Below are 24,778 nucleotides of genomic sequence, written 5' to 3' on the forward strand. Positions count from 1 at the left end.
CGCTAATTTTTAAAAAGGAAGGGGTTACTGAAAAAGCTATTTAAATTCTTTCTAGCTTGTAGTAGTGGTAGTGGTCGTCGTCGTCGTAGTAGTAGTAGTGGTAGTAGTCGTATTAGTAGTAACTGTATTTGCAGTAGATACGTAAAAATAATACACATGTGAAATTTGCATAGTCGTAATCATACTTTATTTTAATTAACGTTTTATAAGAAGATAAGAAAGTGGTGTCATTTTATTAAGCTTTAAATTTCCCAATAGGGTCTATTTTCATAATGTACTATTATCAAAAATTTCAAGCCGTTGATCTTATGGTTAAAATCGATGTTACACACTTCGTTCTGTGATTAAATGTTAAGGAGTATTTTTTTGTTTTTCGTATAAGTACTTTACACCAAAAAACAGATGGATTGTATTGACAAAGATTCAAACAGAATTCGTCACTGTCATGGATAGAAATAAAGTAATTTCGAACCAATTTATCTAGGTTCAAACAACTATTTCCCTATAACATAGGGCCGTTTTTGGGTTCTCCTCCTAGAGAACCTACAAGGTAACAAACCAATCAAAATCATAATTCTAACAATGAATTTTTCAAAAGAGAAGTGATTCTTAGTATTTTTAAATTATATGTATAACTCAGAAATTTGTCAGTCTAAAGCAACTATGATTAATAATTCTTAATTATCTTATTTAATTTGATAATGTGATTCCTAAACAGTTGAATTTAAGTCGGTAGACTGAGGATATTACTAGCTAATTCTACATTCAGTTTTTTTATAAATCCCAATGAACTGGAAAAAAGATGATGAAGTATTAAACAGGTTATTTGTTATATAGCAAAGCGCTCCAGTATTAAATGGGTATACTACCTCATAGGATCTTTGAACGTTTCATTCTAAACCAATATAGTGAAAGTTTCCACTGTTAGGTAGTTGAAAATAAAGAATAAGGAACCTATCAAGATCATGTACATGAAATCCCAGATGAAATTCATTTTCCACCGCAAACTGAATTAAGTTGTGAGGTATGACAGTGAGAATTGTTACTGGTGAGCTGTTCAAACCATAAATAATCCTTCATTAGATCTGAGTATATTGAACGACTTATTTTTGAAGAGTTACTCTCTGTCACCTTATAATGAATGTTATATACCAAATGGAAACTATACTCGATGAGTCGATAAATACAAGAATCTCAGTAATCACTCGTTTGTTCTTTAAATGGAGTTGGTTTTATGACTTAAGTCTTGAACTAATTAATAGTTAATTAGTATTTAGCAAAATAGGTCAAACATCTAGTACAGAATACACACATGTAATCAATAATCAACAACAAAGGCGATAATCAGTTTTATGATAACGTGAGCCCAGTGAAATAATTACTAATTTATATGATTTGTACTGATTTGGTTATCGTGATGTTACTTGGTAAAAAATTATGAAGAATTAATAGTAGACGAATTTCAGAGAAAACATTTGAATTATTTGTAATGATTTGAAATCCGATTCATTTTAGAGGAGAAACGTTTTAAAGTAAATCGTATTTGTTTTAATCTTTACTGGTTGAATTCATGAGTCCATTAAAACTAGACCACTATGGAGAACTTGAAAGCACTGGATGGCCTTTTCGTCCCAGTATGGGCTCGTCGGCAGTGGGACTCGGACGCAGGACCTTCGGTCTCGCGGGCAAACGCCTAACCTTTAGACCGCTGAGCCGGCATTCGATGGTGTTTAAGTCTAATTACAACCAATCCACGATATTTCGCGACCGTCCACCATTGTCTACAGTGAGTAACTGCCTCTACAACAGACGCGGTTGAACTCTACTGACCACGGCTTCTCACTAGAACCCCACGAAATATCTCATGAAGCCAGTCAGTAGGAGCACATGATTGAGTATTTGAATGGACACAACCATTTATTCACTCAATCACACAAGCACATATTTGATATATCCATTAGTAACCATATAAAATAACTGCAAATATAAAGTAGGGAAGAAAAAGTATTCGGAATAATTATCTACATTATTTCTTCCTCTGGTAAATGATATTCATCAATATATTATTATACTAATTTCATGTTGATATGTTTTAATATATTCATACCTTACTTCATTCGCATACACTTACGCACATACTTCGTGTCAAACAAACAAATATCGGTCTAACCAACAAAGTCTGATTTGATGTATTTTGCTTTTATTTGTGGCCAGATATTCTGCCCATTTTTCCCCTAACCAAAATCTGTAGTATTCATTTTTGTTTTTCAGTCTATCCACAATTTGAGGGGTTAGAAATTCTCACCAATCATTTAAGTAGATCACCACTTTCCGCATCTGTTGTCTCACCTTGATATTTTCAAGTTAGTTTTTTCATGTATGTACTTAAAGTTAATGAAAAAACAACTAACCAACAAACAATCAACACAAAGAGACACTTAGTTACCTATTTAGTGACACCAACAAATACTATTACACCGGCCACGGAAACCAACATAGAGATACTGAAATAACAATTAACTGCTCGTATACAAAATATTACAATTGAGTTGTTAAAATTTATTCCATGCTCTCCACAAACCCCTTTCTTATCAAATCAGATTGTAGTCGGACTGTCCTTTTTTAATCTCACTATCTAAGCATAATTGTGGAGTGGTTTACGTTTCTCACCTACACACGAACACTGATTCTTGTAACTTCTAATATTATTAGATTATATTCAGAGCATTATCCAATGAGTGGTTAAATTATGTATTAGTGGGCTATTCACACATACAAACACAAGTACATGTAGCATTTGAAAACCATCATTTCCGCACTTCAAAATATGTCATGCATATATATACTATCTGCAAAACTAGAAGCCACAGTGTGACAATTTATCATAGTCATAATCGTCATCATCATCAATAAAATAACCAAACCAAACAATCACCTGTCATAATTTCAATTCGGTTCCTATGATTAATAATTGAACCAGATACAAGACATACTTATTCTGTACTCTGTGTGCACATTGATAAATCATTTAAGCACAATTGACGGTCTAAACAACTTAAATTTCTGTCGTCACTTTCTCATGCAGTTATCATAGTTATTGGGAAAAAACACCGATATTAAAAAGTGTATTTGTTTATTCACATTCTGATAAATTACTTGAACTAACAGAATTGTTTTAACAAAATAAAGAAAGATGTCAGATATTCTTCTGGCTGAATACACATTGAAACGTGCTCTACGTGAACATACCACAGATTTAGCTCCGACAAGTAACCCACACTTATTATGTACACCACTACCTAAACATTGGAGGTCTAATAAATCATTACCTAGTCAGTTTCGTGTAGTCAGTTTAATCCCAGTACCGGATGGTACACGTGTGACTGTGACAGCGGGAAATGAAGAACGCCCATGTGCTGAATTAAAAAACCCAGTTACAATAATGCATGGACATGAAGCACGATTTAGTGATCTACGGTTTCTTGGTCGCAGTGGTCGTGGTAAGTGATAACTATTAATAGCAATTATTAATATTACTCCATAATTTGAATTGCTTATTTTATTCACTTTCAGTTATTTGATTTATTCAAAAACGTTTTTTTGCTTCTTTATTCAATGCCATTAGGTTTTCACCGACCAATAATGAAATAGTTTAGTTATTTTGCTAGTTCACTAATATTAAGCATTGATTAAGGTGGAAGCAAGATCATTCTGAAATTTAATTATTTCCCGATCATGTTTATTTATAAGAGTAGTTTGGAGTTATGATCAACTTATTATAGGATTAGAACTTCAATGATTAGGTGTCTGCTTTGACTTCTGTTCCGTTCATCTCATTTTTGGCATTTTTTTTCTCAATATTCACTTACATAAATACGCTCAAAAGTAATATACATATGATAATACTGAGGACTTTGGTTATTGAACTGAAACAAAATCACACTAACAGTATATAATCACTTTGACTTGTTTTTATTTTGGGCATTTTTAAAATATAAATATTTCGACTCTATATGTTAATGCTCTTTTAACACGTTGAAAAAATAAGTTTGCTATATTAGTAATGGATTACGTAATAATATCTATGGTAGGTATAAGTGATACATTTTTATAAATCAAGTTTGCATTAATATAAAAAAGAAAGAAGCAATAGTATTCATAACATTGGTGTCACATGACCATATGACATGAAAGGTGTTACTAGTGGGACATAATGAAATATTGTTTGAGTTTTTATTTACAGTCGATTTGACTAATTTACCATTCACTTAATTTTCGTTATTTGCTTAAAGCATGAAGAAATAATCTTACATGTTAGGAGTAGAAACATTCAAGTGATTTATTAGGTTATTAAGAAATCAACTCTTAAGGATAACCAACTGAAAGAGAAAGTGTAAAATAACACAAATGATCTATTATATTGTCTAATATAGTTATAAACCATTAGTTTCATAAGGCGTTTTCTCTTTTCCCAGTATATCACTCAGTGTATGTATACTGGAACAGTTACTCTATGTTCATTTAAAAGAAATTACATCATCATTGTATGTTTTGTTGAGGTAAAATAAACTAAATCTACCTCCAGTTCTTAACATACAGGATTCATTATTAGTATACAGTTATAGTACAGACTGACGTTTCACATAATGGAAGATATTATAGACTGAACATGATGTTAATGAATGAGATGCTATTGTGTGGAATAAGTTTTGTCGGAATTTAAACTGTTTTATTTTATAGAAGTGTTGAAAGCTCTAAAGTATTTTCTACTAAAATAATGAGTCGCATAATTTTTAAACTTGTGAGTATTCAGTTCTGGGTCTATGAATCATCGATTTCATCAGAATATATATAGAATTCTAACTAATCACAGTTCTGTGTATGTAAAATTACATTCAAGTTTTGACTCGAATGTTTATCATCGTTTTGTGATTGTTACATTTTATCCTTCATTGAAATATGTGTGTTCATATATGCTCAGAAAGTTAATGATAGTTCTTTTTTAGAAATGATGAATATTAATTAACTAAAATTCAAATGTTTCTGTTTTAAACACTGAGTAAATGAATGATTCCGTAGAAGATGGACAAAACTTCACCCTTGATTATATCTTCGGTTTCTAACAGACTTCTGACTATTAGTTTTCGCTGTTCAGTTCAAATATTTCCACTTGTATATGATCTAACCCAAGTGCTAAAAGGTGTTTGTATAGAAGTCTTAGTTTTTCATTCTACTATGGTATTCATGTACTCCAATATAGTAAATTTATAACTCAGAATTCGATCATTACCCACAAAGCCTCACAGATACCCTAACAAGGTTATAAAATTACACGACCAGGGCAACTTGGACCGATGCATATATGTGCCTGGTCCTACGTTGTAGCTGACTGACGACTGACCACACCTGTGGTAAAAATAATTTAGTAAAAATCCTGATTTAACCAACTTCTTGATTTATGATGCTCATAAAAATACCTATTTAAGAAAATTTGGTAATGCTTTGCCTTTACTAGTGCATTAGGATTTTGTTAAATGTAATTATCAATGAATTTATTTACCCTAAAATGGACTTGACCAGTAAATTCCTGGTAAATACCATCTTGAAATTTTTTGTGTTTAATTTCTTTAAATCGGTGCGTAGTTTAAAGGATTTAGTAGGAAGATGTTATATGTCGTTGACTAATGAACTCTTTAATGATGAACTAACAATGAGTAAACACACAAAAATAACATTCGTTGTAGTATTCAGATTTAAGATCAACTTGTGTAGAAACCTAACAACTAGTAAAAATTCACTAGACAATCAAAAAGGTGGAAGACTGATCTAGTAATATCAAGTTAATTTATACTTCAATTCTTCTGTAGCTGATGATAATTTTTCAGTTTTAACCCAATGTTAATGGGTTCTGTTCTTTAAACGAATATTTTCCTTAAATATATATTTCTATGGACAATCAATTCGATAACCTTGATACTTCATGTCCTATAATTTGTTATTTAAAAAGGTATTTTAAATATCATTCAATTATCAACATCATCATCAATATTACTAATAATATAACGGTTGTAATAATTATTATATACACATTGTTCTTAATTGTAAACATGATTTTTCCAAATAACTATCAAGTAAAAAAGAAGCAAACAAGTCCAAAATGAAAACAACAGTGATAATAATAATAATAACCACTGCGATTCAATGTGAAATACACGTGGGTTTAATTATCAACTTGGTGAATGTATGTGAATAGGGTCAAATGAATAATATTTCACTTTGAAATATTCTGTAATGGATAAAAATGTAATTGATGAATTTCATATCGATGAATTCACGTAGTGATTAAATGATTGATAGGTTGCTTTTACTAAACAATTGTAAACCTCGAAAATTGACAAACTTTCATGAATGTTCTCCATCAATCATATATATATATATATATGGTTTACTTTAGTTTTGTTGGGAACCTTGAATATTAACGTACAAACGGAAGTATTAATCTACAATTAAATCGTTTATTTACATTTACATATATAATTATTATTTGCGTTTTTAATTAATTAATTAATTTGACTTGACCACATGTGTATGATACAGCATAATCATCACACGTGAAAAATATAAAGTTACGTAATCGATAGTTGTTTTTGATAACAAACAAAGAACCTGATGAAGCATTACAAAAAAAACACTGAACTATGCATATTTCAAATTGGTGATGGTGTTGATAATCATTTGCATATTTTCGAAAAACAATAATAATTGTCTTCAAGATGTAATAAGTGATAGAGATAGGTTTTATCCAGGACATGAATATCCTGACAACTGTTATCAGCTATTGAACACCGTGATCTATATATAGATAGGATTATAGTTTCTAATCATTCAATAAATATGACATCATGTTCATTATCTAACTATACATGGATAATTTAACAACTCATGCTTTGTCTCAAGTTAACCAATATTTTAATATAAGAATCATCACTTAATTTGATTAGTAATTAATTTGTACAATATTGAAATTATTTCAATGACTATCCAAACAAAGTAATCCACCGATATAAAATTATTTGTCTTTCTAAAGAAATTCTAAACCATCATAATGCCATCTAATTTAAACCATTTTTCCTGGTTATTTGAATGATTATGGAGTAGGTAGATTCTCTGTTGATTACCTTGATATTTTTTGTCATTGATTTATTCATTCTTTCTAACAAAATTACTTCGATGCAATTAAAGTTAACTAAGAAATTTTTAATGGTCAGTGAAAAATAAGAAGAGGATGATTATCAGAACTATGTGATATGTTAGCGTAATACATTTCGAACAATCTGATCACACATCATATAGTTCTAATAATCTTTGTCTTTTTATTACACTATCTCAATGAAAAATAGCTAGAAAAACTTAACTGTATTATATAATATAGTATAAATGTGCTGACGATATTAAACTTAACTGATGAATTTCTCAGCAGTTTTGCCATTATTGTTATCGTTATTTCACAGTTGATTCAGAAGAGAAGAAAACTAAAGATACTACTTTATTTATGTAAAATTAGTACGGACGGACAGCAATAATCTATAACTATCTAGCGATTGAATACTCGACGTAGAATAACAAAAATATTACATGGTTTACATTACATACTGACCTTAGACAACAATTAGGAACTAGGGAGCACTGTACAGTTGATTCGACTTGGTTTTGGGCTCTTCACTTATGCTCGTCCACGAACCTACTGGGGGTTTTACTCATGACTATTAGTTCTTGAGGCTATCGCTTAACTTTTAGACCTCTGAGTTCGTGATGCAAACAGTGGAATTCAATAATCTATAAAAACACATATACTAAAAAAGTTACAATTCTAAAGAAAGTCGTGCATAACATAAACAGCAATAATAGATCAGAACAACTAGTGAAATTTCATGAAAAGGACTGAAAACACAGAAACAGAGAGAGAATGTGTGTGCGTGTGTGTATGTGAAGTAACATTGATGAAATAGCGTCAGGCGCGTGTATTAATTTTTGATTCAAATTTTTCTTCAGATTGTTTTTGTGCAATTTTAATTTATTTCGTCTCATTAACTTTTATCCATATTGTTTGATTCCACCCCTGTGTTTTCTTTTCGTTGAACACACACAGATACAAACACATTAGTAATCAGCCTTTCAATGTGACTGATACTTCAATTAGATTTTCGTATACACTTAAAGCAATAATCAAAACAGCAATGACAAGTTTATCAATAAATTTTTGCGCAAGCTTATAAACATCATATTAGTCTGTTTAACAATGCGCAAATACACATAAATAAATTCAATTATTTGATATAAATATACTAAAGAACATAGAACACTGGGTACTGAACATGAGGGCATACAAATTTAACGAAACTATATGAAGTAATTATTCTCCGTATTAGAAGCAGTTGTTTCTATTCAGTTAGGTGAATTCTTTATTTTGTTTTCAATCCATTCACCTTTAGTAAGCTTATAGTAGTGAAGGGGGGAACAGAACATTGTAAGATAAAATGAAAACTTTCCAACCTATTTAACACCTTGATTCTTGTTAATATAATATAATTACAGGATTTTAATTCACCACTACCCCCTTTCTTTCTTAATTTATCTCTTGTACCAATGTATTTACCTTTAGTCATTTTGCAGATTAGCCCATAGGTTCATTTTAGTGTATTAATAGACTTTTTCAAATAAAACATATTTCTTATATTTATGAAAATGTCCTCAGCAAATTTCTTCTTCAATAAATAGTTTTTATGTTTAGTCAAAGTTAACAAACAAACAAACAAATATTTTCACTTAATACACTTCCAACTATTTTTTTTACCCCTAAACCTGCGTTGTTATCAATATGAGAGCTTGACATAGCTGTTATTGTTTCTTTTTTAAGTTCTATTTTATGTAGTAGTAGTAGTAGTGGTGGTGGTAGTAGTAATACTAATAATAATATAAATAGTAGTATAAGTATTAATTGTATTATTAGTATTAGTTGTTGTTGTAATAATAGTAGTAGGTTGATCACATTGATAATGTTGATATTATTGATGGTTATTATTTAAAAAAAATGGAATGGCCACAGTTGTTGTTAAATGTATAAAAATTACAACTTATTCTATAGAAATTCACTCGTTTGTAATGTTGTTTTTTTAATATTAAAAGGTGAATATTTGCATCCTCTCACTCTCTCTCGTTCTCTCTGTGTGTCCCTCTCCGATATTCATAAAGGTATCTTTTTCGTAGCAAAATTAATTTGTGGCAGCAGTTGTTGTGTCAGTTTTATAAGTTTAATTTCTCAGAGTTAATTTAATATTTTATAACGAGAATAATATATATTCAGATACTTACATTATTTTTAATAATAATTAATCTATGGAATAGTCAACTGTTCAGCTTTGCTTATTAAAAGAACTATCTGTTATTAATAAAAAAGTCTTAATGTTATTTGTAGTGATAGTAGGAGAATTAAGCACTGTTATTGTAATTAGTGAAATGTTCATGTATTTCTGAATGACAAGATACAAAGGTAGTTAAAATAGTTGATGGGAATTCATTCTTAATATTGAGTCAATTTGTTCATGGAATTGGTCATAAAGAATCATCTTATACATAAAATAATTCATACATAATATAATAGTATAATTGAACTAATACATAACTATAATACTTACAAATACAGTGTAGCGTAACAACTCATAAAGCGTAAGTCATACTAACATTGTATTTTGCTAGAATCTTTTTCTTTTTCTTACAAAAACGTCATTAATTCACTGTTCATTAAATCTCTTATTCAGCATCTAGTTTTGCTAAGTTATTTTTTGAAAAGTGAAACAATTTTACTAATAGGATTTATCATTGGTATTTTCAGTAAAATTTCCTAAAGCATTCATTACCACTATTCTTTTTTACTTCAACAAATGCTTCAAATTGAATATTACTCCTACTCATTGTTTATAGCACCAAAACATTACCCACTGATTTATTAGTGAGATAATCCTAAATAAGTCAGTTTAACAGAAGTAAATCAACATATATTTTTTAAATGTGTTGCATTGTAAGACCATCTTCGCTAAAAGATCTCTCTCGTTAACAAAAACTTTAAAACAATCGTAAGAAAGCTGTTTGGAAACTTGAAAAATTAGAAACACCAACACATTTTAGCGTCGATCAGATGATCACTTTTTTAGGCCACTACATTGAGAAGGCGACTTGTTTTATGAAACAAATATTGGTTTAAAAACATTAAGTAATATAATTCTATCGAGCATATTTAAAATGCGTTTCGTGCCCGGTAAACTCATTTAGTTATAAAAAGCTATTTCATGGTTATCCAATTCAAAATACTGTTCCAGTATTAATCTAAGTTCGACTTAAATGTGACAAATAAGGTATATAGACGGAGATCGACGTTCACTTCTTGAAAATAACCTGTATTATAATGTCAGAGAAAACATAACCGAGTCATCATCTATTATTATTTGTGTTTGATAAGTATGCTGATTAAGGCCAAGTATCTTTCTTTCAAAGCTGTTTTATTATTGGTCAATGTAATTACACCTTAAGTAGAGATCTAGAAAGTGTCTCTGACAAAAACTTTTCCCTTTAAGTTATCGTCATGGAACAGTAGCTAACGGGAAATATGACTAGCTTACCTAATTGACAGGACTACACCGGAACCTTTGGCCATGATAAACCATTTACTTCAGCATCAAAAACTGAGTTAAGCTAAGTTCAACTAAAATATGAATAGCGATTAAATCAATTTTATATACAAGTTTGAGGATAACAAACAATCAAGAAAACATTAGACGCTACATATCTAATTTATATTCAATCATATCAGTGAGTTGTTTTTTCTTACTGTAAAGTTAAAATAATTAGAAAATAAAGATGGGAATTTTTCAGTAACTAAAGCTTCTTTTCTACATGTGTTTACAAAAATGTATTAAGAAAATAAAACGTGGTATCATTGTTCTTTACAGTAAAAGATGGAACAATATTAAGTATTTTCTACCATTCCCTTAAAGACACATCAATTCAGTTTGTCATACCACGTAGGTTTAGACATTTGGTTTTTAAGCAAGAGAAGAGGAGTTCGAACTTCACTCCACCCAAAAAATTCTGTCAACTGTCACACAAAGAGCATAAAACAAAATCCAATACTTGATCAGGAAAGTGTATTTTAATAATTATAACATCGTCGAATAGAATACATAGTTACAAAAATGTTACTTGAAATAATCTGGGATTTAAAAACTCTTATAAAACTTTGGATAGTTGGTATTCGGTCGACACGTTACTTTTAGGCCTCAAGTATATTTGTGGTGGAAACTCTATTCATATTTTGAGTAATGTCTTTAAACAACTTTCATTATATAGAGAATATCTTATTCTCAGTACATGACATGAGGTTTTTTGAGTAATAATTTACCTCTTCCAGTAAAATGAAGTGAAAAGTTTCTTATTACATAACAGAAATCGACAACAGGGTACAAATTTTTCTCTTTCACATGAAATATATTCTAAAATGAACCAATCATTAGTTTTAGCGTTGGTAATTAAAACATTTAGATTGTGGGAAATTTATTCATTGGCTCCCAATTCGACACGTTTTTGAGGGTGTTCTATAAGCGGTCTCTGAAAGTCAATCGTGGTAGGAAAATAGCAGATTTTGTGAAAAATAATCTATTATTTAGTAAAGAAATATATTGGCATTTTTTGAAAACAATAGATAATATTCAGAATAAAACAGTTATGAAACGCTTACTTGAGCAGTCGCTATTATACGTTACTCCCGTATATCGTTTTTTGATTATTTTACGATCAACGGTATATTAGAGGGATTTGTGAGATCCGCAGTATATTCTGTCTGTTGCTCCTAAAAGTGATGACGATTTAGTTTATGAGCTTTGCTCGCCATAGCTTAATTTATTAACCTGTGAACACACTAGTCATTTTGGTCTCCGTCTTCCTTTTTTCTAATCAAAACAAAGTAATTGATAGATTTCACTTAAATTATATTGTCATAATCAGGTAAGAAACCTTAGTAGTCACTTCAGTTCCAACTTTATATTCATTGCTTTATCCAAATGAAATTATTACATTGGTAAAACCAAGAGTGAAACTTCACAGTAATATGATTTGATAGTCAGCTATCAGAATCTAATTCGATGATCTACTAATTACAAGAAAGACAAGAAGTAGGAAATGGAACAGTGATGTTGTGGAATAATATGATTCACTTGAAACTCCTTGAAAATTTGTATTCATCCTACACGGAAGGGAATATTATTCTACTGAATTTTCTTTGAACATTTCAGTTTCTCGACTAAAATTTATTTTAAAAACTTTAGGACATTAGTCAAACATCAGTTTCAGTCAAAAATTGATTAACAGGATGTTGATGCGATCCTATTTTACAGCTAAATGAGTTGAATAGGTACTGATAAATATTTTCGCCTGTTTTTTGTTTACACAATTTTAGAGAAACCCAAATTCATAAGGACATTTACTTAAAACTCTTTTTAAAAGTTTTATCCATTGACCAGTGCTTTAAAATAATTAGTTTGTTCAATTTTACTCATATTTGGAAGAAGATTTGAGAGTGTTCCCACGGGAAATGTCGCAAAAATTAAATTTTCTATTTAAAGCAATTAGCCCCCTTTATAAATTTCAATGGAACAATAAGAAGACAGAGTTGGTCTGGGAAAAATTTTCAGATCACTTCTGTTTTCTCATTGTTTTCTCGTAACTTTTATACGTTCAAATAGGCATAATTATACAAAACAGAATAATAAGAAATCTTCCAATATTCTGGCAGAAATTAGCACATTAGTGAAAAGAAATACCTTCAGAATATTGAATTAACTGCTTCTGATAAATATGAAGTTGGTTTCCATTACAGTGATAATACTAAATAGATAATTATTGAATCTTGTGAATGTTTATACGACTACTCCACTCGATTCAGAAACCTCCTGTTAGTTGCTCATATCATGGAGACCATACTATTTACAAATTATCTCTACGTATTTGTCAATTATTATCTATAATGCTAACTTACGGATTGAATTAAGATATTATTGCTGAGTTATTAGAATGCATTTCTCAAAATAAGACAATAACAATCCTCATTCATCTCTAGCCTGAATAATCTTATTTCTATTCTATTCCATTCTACTTGTATCGGATTTGTAGAACTTAATTAAAGTCACAAAACTCAAGTAAACATTAATTCTGTTAAGAAACTTATCAATTTCATTTCATTTGTAAATTAGATGAGATCACGAACATGTTCATAATGTAGTCTTGGTAACCATTAAACAATAAACGAAAAAAAATATGACAGGACAGGAGATAACTTTACTAATTATTATAACCTGTCAGAAATTAGTTTTTAAAAAATGACATGTAAAAAGAAGTTATGATAAGCAAGCTGTTTATTATCTCAATTACATTTGTTCTAATTGATTTCATCTGCTAGTTCACAATGTAAGTATATGTGTGTGTGGCATTGAGTTGGTGTTTAAAGACCATGTGGTTCACTGACCATATAACCCTACAGGAAAAATTTTTTTGAAAAAAAAAAGCAAATTCAGTTGAATTACACTTTTTCACATACTTAAAAACAGAGTAATGAATGAGTTAATGAAAGTGGAACAATCACTATGACTTATGTGTTAATAATAAACTAGTGAAACCAACAAAATTTAATTATTTTTCTAAATAAAAGATGCTGTCAATCAAAATGTTAGTTGGACAATAAAATACAAAAAAAAAACAGAACAACAACAAATTATCAGCTTATATGTTCATTTGTGTCCAGGTGAATGTGTGGACTTTGTATGGATATACAATATAAGTCTCAATCTATTTAAACTAATAGTCTGTATCAATGATATGGACACGTGTCGCCATCCGATAAGTGAACTAAGCAAGTGTTTAGTCTGTTCATTATTATTATTTTGTTGGTCTAATTAGTTTTTGGTTATTTCGTTTACAGATAGAGGGAAAAACAGCGATATAAATTAATATTGTTAATCCTGATATTTCATACATTTCTTCCCTTAACTAACATAATCTTTTTTTTCTAAAGTGAACAATGAAAATAGTAGTGAAAATAAATTAACTGCTCATTTGTCTGTTCGCTTGCATTAAATCTATTAGGGTAGTTGACATTATCCTAAGTGCTTTTTTACTTTTACCCTGAAGTTTCTGAGTTCTTTTTTTTTAAAAATATATTTCATCTGTGAATAGGAGAAAACGATAGTGAGTTTATTCAACTAATGCAAAAAAATAGACAGTTAAAAAGTAATTAGACCAAAGGAATATGTTGGTTCTACGTTCTGTATACTTTTTTTAGTTTATATTTTTAAAAAAAACAGTCCGAAATTCATGGTTTATTCTATCGCAAATTAATGGCATTTATCTACTTAGAATAAGATAAATGGGAAATAAAACAGGGGTTCCATATGATATTAAATTGTCCATAGATGACCTGAACTCATTTAAATATAAAAGACAATGTAGTATGCAGATACACGTGACTAGAGTAGATGACGTATCATTGTATTTTGACAAGTCAACTATAATACACTTGCTTATTTTTTAATTATCTCACATATGATTATCGCTAACTAGGGAGATAGTCTGTCAGATTTTCTGTCAGTAATTATAAATTTATTAGCGGAATTTGTAACTAAATAAAAGTGAAACAATGAATACGCTAGTTAATTACGAATAGGTCATTCCAGGTAAGAGGAAAACAAATTGAACCCATATGTTATCAAAAAGCTGTAGCTACCACAGTTAGGTGGTGACTGTGTTCAATGTGATAATTCTTTATTTCTAACAAGAAATTTACATTTTGATATAATAATAAAATGTAAGTATAAAGGATCGGTATACTTTACGACTAATCAGTCATGTCATCATGATACTCTACCAATAAATTAACTAATGCTGTTCTTATTATACACAAGTTGATTTCCATGGAACAACTAATTTTATTCAGAAAGTAGTGTTTCATCTCAATGAAGAACAACTTAGAATTATTTAACAATTCCATTTTTTACCGAATTCTTGGTAAATAGTCTGACCTTTGAGTTGTTCAAACAAATTACTGTATACTTTAATTAAACTTAAAGATCATTCAGGAAATAATTGTTTCTTATTTTTTACATCAAACTAAAACATTTTACTAATTCACTAAAGCATGAGATCATGAATGGATATTTCACAGTCAACTAGTTTATAATAGAGAATGTAATTTATTTAGTAGAGTAACATCTGATATGCCTTATCGTGAAGAATAATGAAAAAAACTTGACTTAGCCTTTGCTATCTATACAACACAACTTGTTTAAACAAGTTTGATAGAGCAGTTGAATGTAGCAAAATAATTCATTTTTTTAAAAAGCAGCTTTCAAAGTTCTGAATATATTCAAATCTGGTATCACTTTGAGTTCGATAAAAACATCAGTTACATATCTACAGTCTCCACTGTACTATTCAATATTATTATTAGAAATTCAAGAATCTTGGATTAAGAGTATAAGAGATTCAATTCTATAGATAATGGAAATAAAGTCAAAATACTAATAGTTACTATTAATCAGTCAAAAGATAGTGAATAGAGTAACTTATTTGCCCATTTTACAACGTACAAGTAAGCAAAGTATTGGGTACTAGATTTTTAGATTCACTAGGAAAAAAACAGACAAAAAAGTGCTCCAAAATCTTCTGGTATATTCTACAAATTTTAGCAAAGTTAGTAACAAACAATTCGAGGCAATATGCAGACTTCTGTATAATGAGCTAGTATACAACTACATAAATCTACAATGAGTAGTCATAAACTCAAACTATAGTAGTAGATTTTTAAAAAGTCCTTAAAACTGCATAATCTTCCCAGCTTAAACAAATATATATGTACATATACATAAATTCTCGATAACACTTTTATTCCTTTTTACAGGTAAATCTTTTAATATAACCATCACCATTGAAACCACACCACCAATTGTAGCTCTTTATGCCAGAGCAATCAAAGTGACAGTGGATGGGCCACGTGTACCAAGAAGTAAATATTGTAAGTTTGAGTTTATATTACTTGGAAAAGTTTCGATTTTTATCTTTTCATAAGAGTTTTCGAATTATTTCGATATGATTTTTCATCAAAATAACATTTCCATAAGCTGGATTAATTTGACTACTTCAATTTTATATCGATATTTTGTATTCTTGTTGTTAATTTGATTGAATTTAGAAAATATTCTGAGGAATAGTGTTCGGTTGTAGCGTAAAACGTATGAAATGATTAGTTACCCAATAGGTTTTATTTCATGTGAACTATTACAGTAACTGAAAAAACTTGCCGTTATCATATTGAGAAACAAACTTTCGATTGTTCTGCCAAAAGATGAGGAACCAAACTGTTAAACGAGTTTTGACGATTTTAGTAGGAGCCTGGTTGCAAAGTGAATAGGTAACATTATATTGAGTATTTTACCACATTAGGTCCCTGGTTAAGTAATCTCAATAAGTTTTAAACTAAATAAAGGTAACATGTAGTACTCAAATCATATATGATAAACTTGACTGTTTTATACTGTCTGTTAACTGACAGACTAATTTTATTCATAATTAACGTTTAAATGTTTTATTATTATTCTTTTGTCACTCAAGTTAATTGACTCATGACGCAGGGTCTTTTTCCTAGTTCTTTCTTCATGGTGTCCCATAGATTTATTGAAAATTCTTTTGGGCGAAACATATGAAGAAACGCTTGATAATCTTTTATTAATTATTCTATAGAACAAACTAGTTTGGGCTTATGTTAACGTGTTTCCTCTAGATTAAATGAGAGAAGACTAGTCGGAAATATATTGTATTTAGTACCAATACAGAAGCTTTGGTTATCGAATTATTTACTTATTCTTTAATGTTATTACTTACGGAACAAAAATGAATAATGTCCTTGATTTGTCACTTGCTTTTTATATGTATAAAGACTAGGCAAACATTATCAGTAATTGATCTTTACTCAGTGCTATTATGGTCTCCAAATAAACACATATGACTCAACTTGATAAACATTCGAAATAACGAGGTTTTTAGCTTGAAACTGAACTGTGACATCAAATTAACTTTCCCAAAGATGTATTGATGTGAAAGTTCAGACGAATATTCTTTGATGATTTTAGACAGACGTAATAGATTTTCCATAAGCAGTATTCCTTCGATGATTATGAGCCTATTGATCGTTCTGAAAGTGAATGGGTATTAGATAGTGGTTGGTGGTAGTCAACAGGAAACCCGGGATCCGGGTTTCGTGCTACTTGGCACTCATCAGCAAGGTGTACCTGTGATCTTGAGGGAACTGGTGCTCCCTGACGGATTCGACCCCGTGTCACCCAGCTTCACAGTCAGAGACGTTACCACTGGGCCATCCGGGCACCAGTTCCCTCAAGATTACAGGTACACCTTGCTGACGGGTGCCAAGTAGCACGAAACCCGGATCCCGGGTTCCCTGTTGACTACCTCCAACCACCACCTGATCTCAATATATAGTGCACGCAGTGTCGAGTCACCTAGACTGGTGGCCACATTGCAACATGATCGATAGCATTCAATCTGTACTAATAAGGACTTGACACACATTACATTGATCACCACCCAGTGATCAATCAATTGTGAGTGAATGAGTATTATCGTTTTAAAAGTCACTAACTTGTTTTTTCCAGTAAACTTTTATTTATTTATCTTAACAAATTAATTAGTCTATTTTTAAAAAAAAGTAACAAAGAGCTGACTCAAAGAAAGAATACTTTCAGATCATCCGTAAACTAATATTTATTTATTCTTGATCAATTTGACTTGTATGTACCACTTAAAACTTAGCTATTAAGTAAAAATTAGTATTCAGAATTTAATCTACCACTGACAAAGTATATTATGAATATGAATGTGAGTTTTTATGTTATTATGTCAAGAGCCATGCCAATGGTCATACAATTGTATCTTTCTTATTTTATTGTGATTATTGACATCAAGTAGAGCATAATTTATAATCTCTGAATTCCAACTTTCTCATTAAAACAAATGCATTTGATTAACTTAACAGTTAAATTCACATTGTAAACTATTGGATTAATATTCATTTGCTTTGACTTTATTAACTAGACAACTGGAAAAAATTAATTATGTATTTATTTACCGTGCAAAATGTATACTGGATGAAAAAAGCAAATACAGATGATCCGTTTGTCTTGTCTACCGTTAACTTTTCTCAAAATGAGCAATAGTTATTTTGACTCATTCAGATTATCATCGTCAGTAACATCAGGAAAAGCAAAATTGAGTAGTTATTCTGAAGTTAAAAATTCTTGTCTTTCGTGTTTGATTCTAGATGTTGTATTTATTTGATTATACGAAACGATAATAAATAATAGAGGAGAAATTAGCCGAAAGAGACAGAAGGCAACTAACTAATAAAACGAGATTCTCGAGAGGATTGTCAGTTTCGCTCCCGTTTTTGCATTCTTTCTTTCTTTCTCTTTAATAGTTTCTCTTGGTCTTTGATATACTCAGCATATGGCACAAAATTATGTACGATTATAGACCATTGGGTAAAGTATACATATGTAGAATAAAAAAAGAAATGCAGTCACTGTTTATTTAAGTGTCTGGTGTTCATATATATATATATATATATATATATATATATCGGTAAGAATAGATTCACTTAGTCCGCTAATATAAGATAATATTAAACTTATAGACATAGTGATCATTCCCCACTACTAACAATTCTGTTAATAATGATAATCATAGCAAAAATAATATTATTAATTACTATTTCATATCGAAGTAAAATCATTCCTCTTTCTCTCTTTTATTTTGCTGAAAATTTGATATTTATTCAACAGCTGTTCGAATAGACAGTTTGCGCACAGACTTTTCTCGTGTCAAAAATATTACCTTCATGTTTAGTTATTTGTTTGCTTTTCTACTAACAATATTCAAATACATGTATGATATATATGCATATTTATATGTAGTGTTAGTGTTATACATTTTGATTAGTCTTGTTAACCACTTGTTCTTTGATGGTTATGAGTAACAGAGGGGTATGTATGTAGATGCATGTTTGCCTAGACTAATTTATGGGGGGTGGTGAAGAAGAAGAAGAAGAATATGCGTATATTATTATGCTTCATTAAGGGTTTTATGAATTTATCATGGAAGTAAATAATTTACAGACTAAAAATACATTAAGCCTTCTGGTAATACATTTTTTGTTTAATAATCAAATACACACAAATTCATAGATCATTATAATACAATGAGGGATCGAACAGAGTTTGACCATCAACTTTTATTATTGAAAGGAAAACTTTTCCTTTGGATATAGTTGGTTTTTTTCATACGCCTCAAACTGGTATAACTTGTACAAAAACATGGACAATCAATTAATTGTTCTGTCATTAGCTTTTTAACTATTGTATTGTTAAGTTAATTTCCTTAATGGAATTATGGTTCAATTTTTAATAATAAATCGGTGGCATATGACGCTAAATAGGATGAGATTAAGAATAAGTGATTGAAGTGGGTCGTAAATATGCGGTTTAATCACACTATATTCTGAATGAGGATTTAATCTTTTAGAAAGTATATTATTCGGGAGTCCAGGAAGAGCGTCGATCATGAGCCTGCAAATTTGGAAAATTAAACATCCAAATTCTGTTAGTTATATAGCTGCAAGTTAGATAATTTCAGGTTAAATTACAATTTTCGTAATATTGGAAAGCACTATCAGAGAATATGACATTTTTGTCCTAGCACTATGGACTTATTTCCGTCAAACAGTTATGAACTGGATTATTTTAATAGTTATTTCCTGAAATTGTTTGATAGTTTAGGGAGAAACGAAAGCTAATCAATTACTTAGCGGATTGTTGTACAATGTCTTCTTTACAGGTGAATACTTTATAATTAGTAAATATACCACAATCGGGCACATAGGTGATGCTGTTGTAAATCGTATATAAAATCAGCCGCTTTCATTTTTAATTTTCAAATTTCCACAATGAGTTTCGAAAACCTACATCCTGTTCTTGCACATTCTAGTAGATAATTTTTAAGTTTTACAATTGACTTTTATTTCTGTGACTAATTCAACCATTTTCTTTTCAAATCGTGATACTAATTCCATTTCGCAAACTTTTGTTAGAACTCAATGATATAATGAATTAAAGTGATACGTTTTGATTTGAGAAGAAATGTTTTATTTTTTTTAAATGACTAATGAAACAGTATTTTAAACACAAATCAACTTGAAATCTGTTTTATTTCTACCTATCCTAACTATTAACACCTTTTTTTATTGCACCTCTTCTAGTTGGTTAACAGGTGATAATTTTTATTACCGTAGTGACAAACTATTATGTGCAGATATGGGCACATCCATACTCACTGACATACGGACACGTGTATAGATGGTAGCAATTTTAGTAGTATCAGTAGTAGTAGTACAATAATATACATTCGAAAAAAGACAGACAAGATAATATCAGTAGGCAGAATTTGTATAGTGTTGTTAATCGCTTTTCTACATAAAATATCATAAATTCCTGTAAAAATTATTAATAAAATTTCATACTGTCAAAAACGAATAGTAATAATTTCGGGAAAAACAACATAAAATTGATTATTATTATTATTATTATTATAAGAACAACAATAATGGATAGAAATTCACTTATTCCATTGTCCTATTACTTTTATAATTCATTTCATTTATTTACTGATTTATTAACTTTAGATTCTTCTGTATGTTTTCACTTGTTGTTATGAATGATTCCAGTTGGTTGAAGAGCAAATAGCTTACAAGAATAGAAGTGTATTATTTATAGTTGGAAATATTTGTGTTAGTAATTGGGTTGATTTTTAAATTTGCTTAATATTTGATAAATAGTTCGTTACTAGTTTATGTATCATTATATCATGAATATATGTTTAAGGCATTGGATCTGGCATTTTGGTGAAGCAATCATTAACTGAGTCTCATATATACTGTATTAACTTAATAGAAGTTGTGAATAAGTTGGATACAACAGTATTAGACTGTGTTAAAATAGGGGAAGTTGAAAAGAAACTTATACTCTTTGAATAATTCAAATGGGGTATTAATTTATTTAACAATGAAAACTAAGGAACACATTGAATTACAAATGAATATAAACGGTAAAAAATGAGTAGGTTATTCCAACTGGCCTATTTGAAAATATCAATAAGTATATATATATATATATATATATATATATATAATTAAATTTATAAGCAAAATATTGCTTAATTGATGTGTAGGCTGTAAAATAATAGCAAGAAATGTTACGCATTATATATTTGATTACCGTAACCTATGTAATAACTAGTCACCGAAGCAATTTTAACAGATAATAACTTAATTTGGTCATTGAGTTTTATCATTGTTCTATGACTAAGTTTACGAAGTATCCGTCTGCAGTATGAAACCACACACAAAAAAAGAAGTAACTTAATAGTACGATAGATCGCATTCTCATTGGTTGTAATGTTCACTATAGATTCACTCTCTTTATTACATAAAAATATAAGAAAAGTACAATACAGTATACTTCAAGAGGTTCGTCCTTAACAAAAACATGGTCATACAACTGTTTATAGAGGATTAATTTTTAATTCTTTGTTCTTCTTCTTCTTCTTCTTCTTCGATGAATCTTCTTCTGTAGCCTGAAAACCTGTTCATTTATATTATCAAGAGTGTACGTCATAAATTAATGTTGAAACGCTTGATGATACATAGAACTGTAATCACTTCTGTGTAGAAAAAAATGTTACTTTTCCAAATTCTGCAAAGACAAGTATTAAAATGAATTTATTACAGAGTATTTATTATCACTTTAATTGTTTATTTATTTCTAATTGTTTCCATTATATTAAGAAGCAAACGATCAAATCAATGATTATAGTAATCAGTTAAAATGATTTACGATACTCTCATTTCTATTGCAGTAATTTAAGTAGTTGGTACTATTTAAAATAAATTTTAATTGAAACGAATAGATTAAAACAAACTGTTTGTAAATCTTCTTGTGACTTTTACACTTTGTTTATGTTTTCATACCAAATGATTAAATCATTTAGTATTTTGATATTTTTAGCATAATGAAATATAAATAATAATGATAAGGCATAGCAACAAGAAAGAAAGGAAGAAAATTGACTGGAGAAAACAGAATAAAATTAATATTGTTTTTTCCTTTTGTTCATTGAAAATTTTATCATCGAAACAACAATAATAATAAAAAAGACTCTAATATGTGTTAATGGCTGTGAAAATTGTTCGATTGTCGAGATTTATTCTCTTTAATTTCCCCATTTAAATTTTTATTTTGTATACATTCAGATACACAAAATTGTACACACAGGGTTTGTGCATTTAGTTACCTAGTTAGCTGGTTAAGATATGCATAATTAACGGGCAAATTTATTACGGGGATAACAATTAAATCTGTACACAGGCGAATACTTTACGGTAAGCACTTTACATTATTTTGTGAATGATTTTTAAATGAATATAAAAAGTACATTTGTGAGAACGAAATATGATTAGAAAACTTTATATATATATAATGTCTCACAATTAGTAATCGTATTTTTATGACTATCAAGTAAAACTGGTTAACGGGATCATAGTAATGAAATGCCAGTTATGAACAAGGAAGTATCAAGCAATAGTTGTATATTATCTCCTAATTATATATTCTGATAGTTACAAAGGTGAAGGTTTAATATAATTTGAAAATAATTCTGATCACAAATCCGAGCTATTTGAAGAAATATCAGAAACCATGGAGTACTGAATGGCTTTCACATCCTTATTTTGAAGAGTTCAAAAGTTCCCATTCATGATCCAATAGAAGATAGAATCTAAACTCTACAAGATCTTTTAGATCACGACAATATTGAGTCATTATGTCTAGTTCAGTTAACTACCTGTGTAGCTAGGTCCTCATTGTCTTTTCTCATTGCGCCACTGTCTTACTCCATACTTAGTTGATTAGAGAGATCTAAACATTTTACTAGGAATTTAGGGCATTCAGTAATGAATATACTCTTACTACTAATCATATAGGTTCTTTGGATATTCACTTACATCTCTCAACAGAGGCTTTAGATTAACCATCTCTCATTGTTAGGATCTGTAGAATAGTTTCTAAAGCCTGACATTATTAATTTGTATGGTCTAAGATACAGGGTCAGATGAAATCTTTATTATTATAATGGTGATTCCTTACAATTTGATTAGCTGCTACACTAATCAATAAAAGTTATGATCATATGAATCTTCGAACGTGACTTTATTTTCTAATAAACCAATAATTAATGTAGAGTGAAATTTGTGCCTCATAGTGTTCTGGCACTGTTTTAAAAGGAAAAGTTCAGTTTCTAGTTTGTTGTTATCTACCTTGATGTAACAGGCCTTTACTACACAATTCATTTTTAAACATAAAGTAGTGAAATATCTAAAATAGTAGTCTAAGTGAGGATTAGTTGCCTATCGTAATTATCTAATCACTAAGCCAATTGGAGTGGAATAAGAAAATATCCATTGGCATTTGCTGTAATACATGTTTAAATATTTGCCACTGAAGTTCTGTTAGGATTTATGTACTCGATTATGAAGCATATTTACTATGTAAGAGTAATTCTTATTTACTAGATAAATAGATCTGCATAGTTCTTATTTCGAAATAGTTAAAAACCCATAGGTATAATCAAATAATCAAGTTAGTTAAAAGTCAGATGAGCATTCACGATAATTTAATGGTGTGAGAATTCTCATTGTTTCATTGTTTCAAATGGTTTAAGTTACGTATTAAATTTCATTTCAAAATCATCTTTAGCGAGAAAAAGTGATTATGTGAACAATCAAAACAAATTAGCCAAAGACAACCTTTCTGTTTTTAATTACATGAAGTAGATCGACAAAGTATTGATAATCACTTACGGTTTCACAATAACATCAATAGCAACTAAATACACTCAAGTGGGCAATTATTTTGTCAAGAAATAAAGTCAGTGAAATTCAACAACCCTGGTCCACTTGACAAGAAGAAAAACAGACTAGCAATCGAGACAAGTAAAGGAATAACATTAAAATACAGATCCTACATAATTATCCAGATGCTTGATGGTGACAAGGACACAAATAGAGGTTAAAACTAAACAAAGAAATAGAAATAACGAAAACATACTCAATACACACAATAAACCATGGATAATTACTTCATTATTAAAGTTTAACAGAATGAATAAAAAACACAACTGGGAAACACAGGTTATTTCTAGTTGTTTCTTTCTCTTTCAAACGATTACTTTATTAAGCGAAAAAAAGACAAAACAGTAAAATAAAAACAATCATCAAAAGAGAACTACTTCCAACTATTTTATCATTAGAAAAAAAAGATCATTATTAAACACTATAACTGGGTGAACAATACATCCCGGCAACAAACCGTATGTACATTTACATACATATAAAAAAAAATACAATAAGACTCACACAGATGAAGCACATCTTATTCTGTGTTTAGTAAACTGATAGCAGTTAGTTAAAGAGAAGACATAAAATAAAAAAGATAATGGGAATGAAAAAGCACGATACTTGAGTAAATGTATAATAGTAATGGTAGTACTACCAATGAAT

The 24,778-nt window shown here is 29.6% G+C and overlaps 1 protein-coding gene across 2 annotated transcripts in view; it reads left to right on the plus strand.

Moving 5' to 3' along the window:
* Window positions 1-2,378: 2,378 nt before the first annotated feature.
* RUNX2_1 (Runt- transcription factor) overlaps window positions 2,379-24,778 on the plus strand; it is a gene marked incomplete at its 5' end in the record, with an annotated part of 29,637 nt that continues 7,237 nt past the window's right edge. Inside the window, 3 exons of one of the 2 annotated variants that reach the window (XM_051210983.1) lie at window positions 2,379-3,500; window positions 16,001-16,114; window positions 22,475-22,603. Coding sequence is in view for 1 of the 2 variants with exons in the window: in XM_012941979.3 (XP_012797433.1) it covers window positions 3,194-3,500; window positions 16,001-16,114 (421 nt within the window). The remainder of the gene's footprint in view (window positions 3,501-16,000; window positions 16,115-22,474; window positions 22,604-24,778) is intronic. The other variant, XM_012941979.3, reaches the window with a different exon arrangement.

The sequence above is a fragment of the Schistosoma haematobium genome, chromosome ZW (genome assembly GCF_000699445.3).
Source record: "Schistosoma haematobium chromosome ZW, whole genome shotgun sequence".
NCBI lineage: Eukaryota > Metazoa > Platyhelminthes > Trematoda > Strigeidida > Schistosomatidae > Schistosoma > Schistosoma haematobium.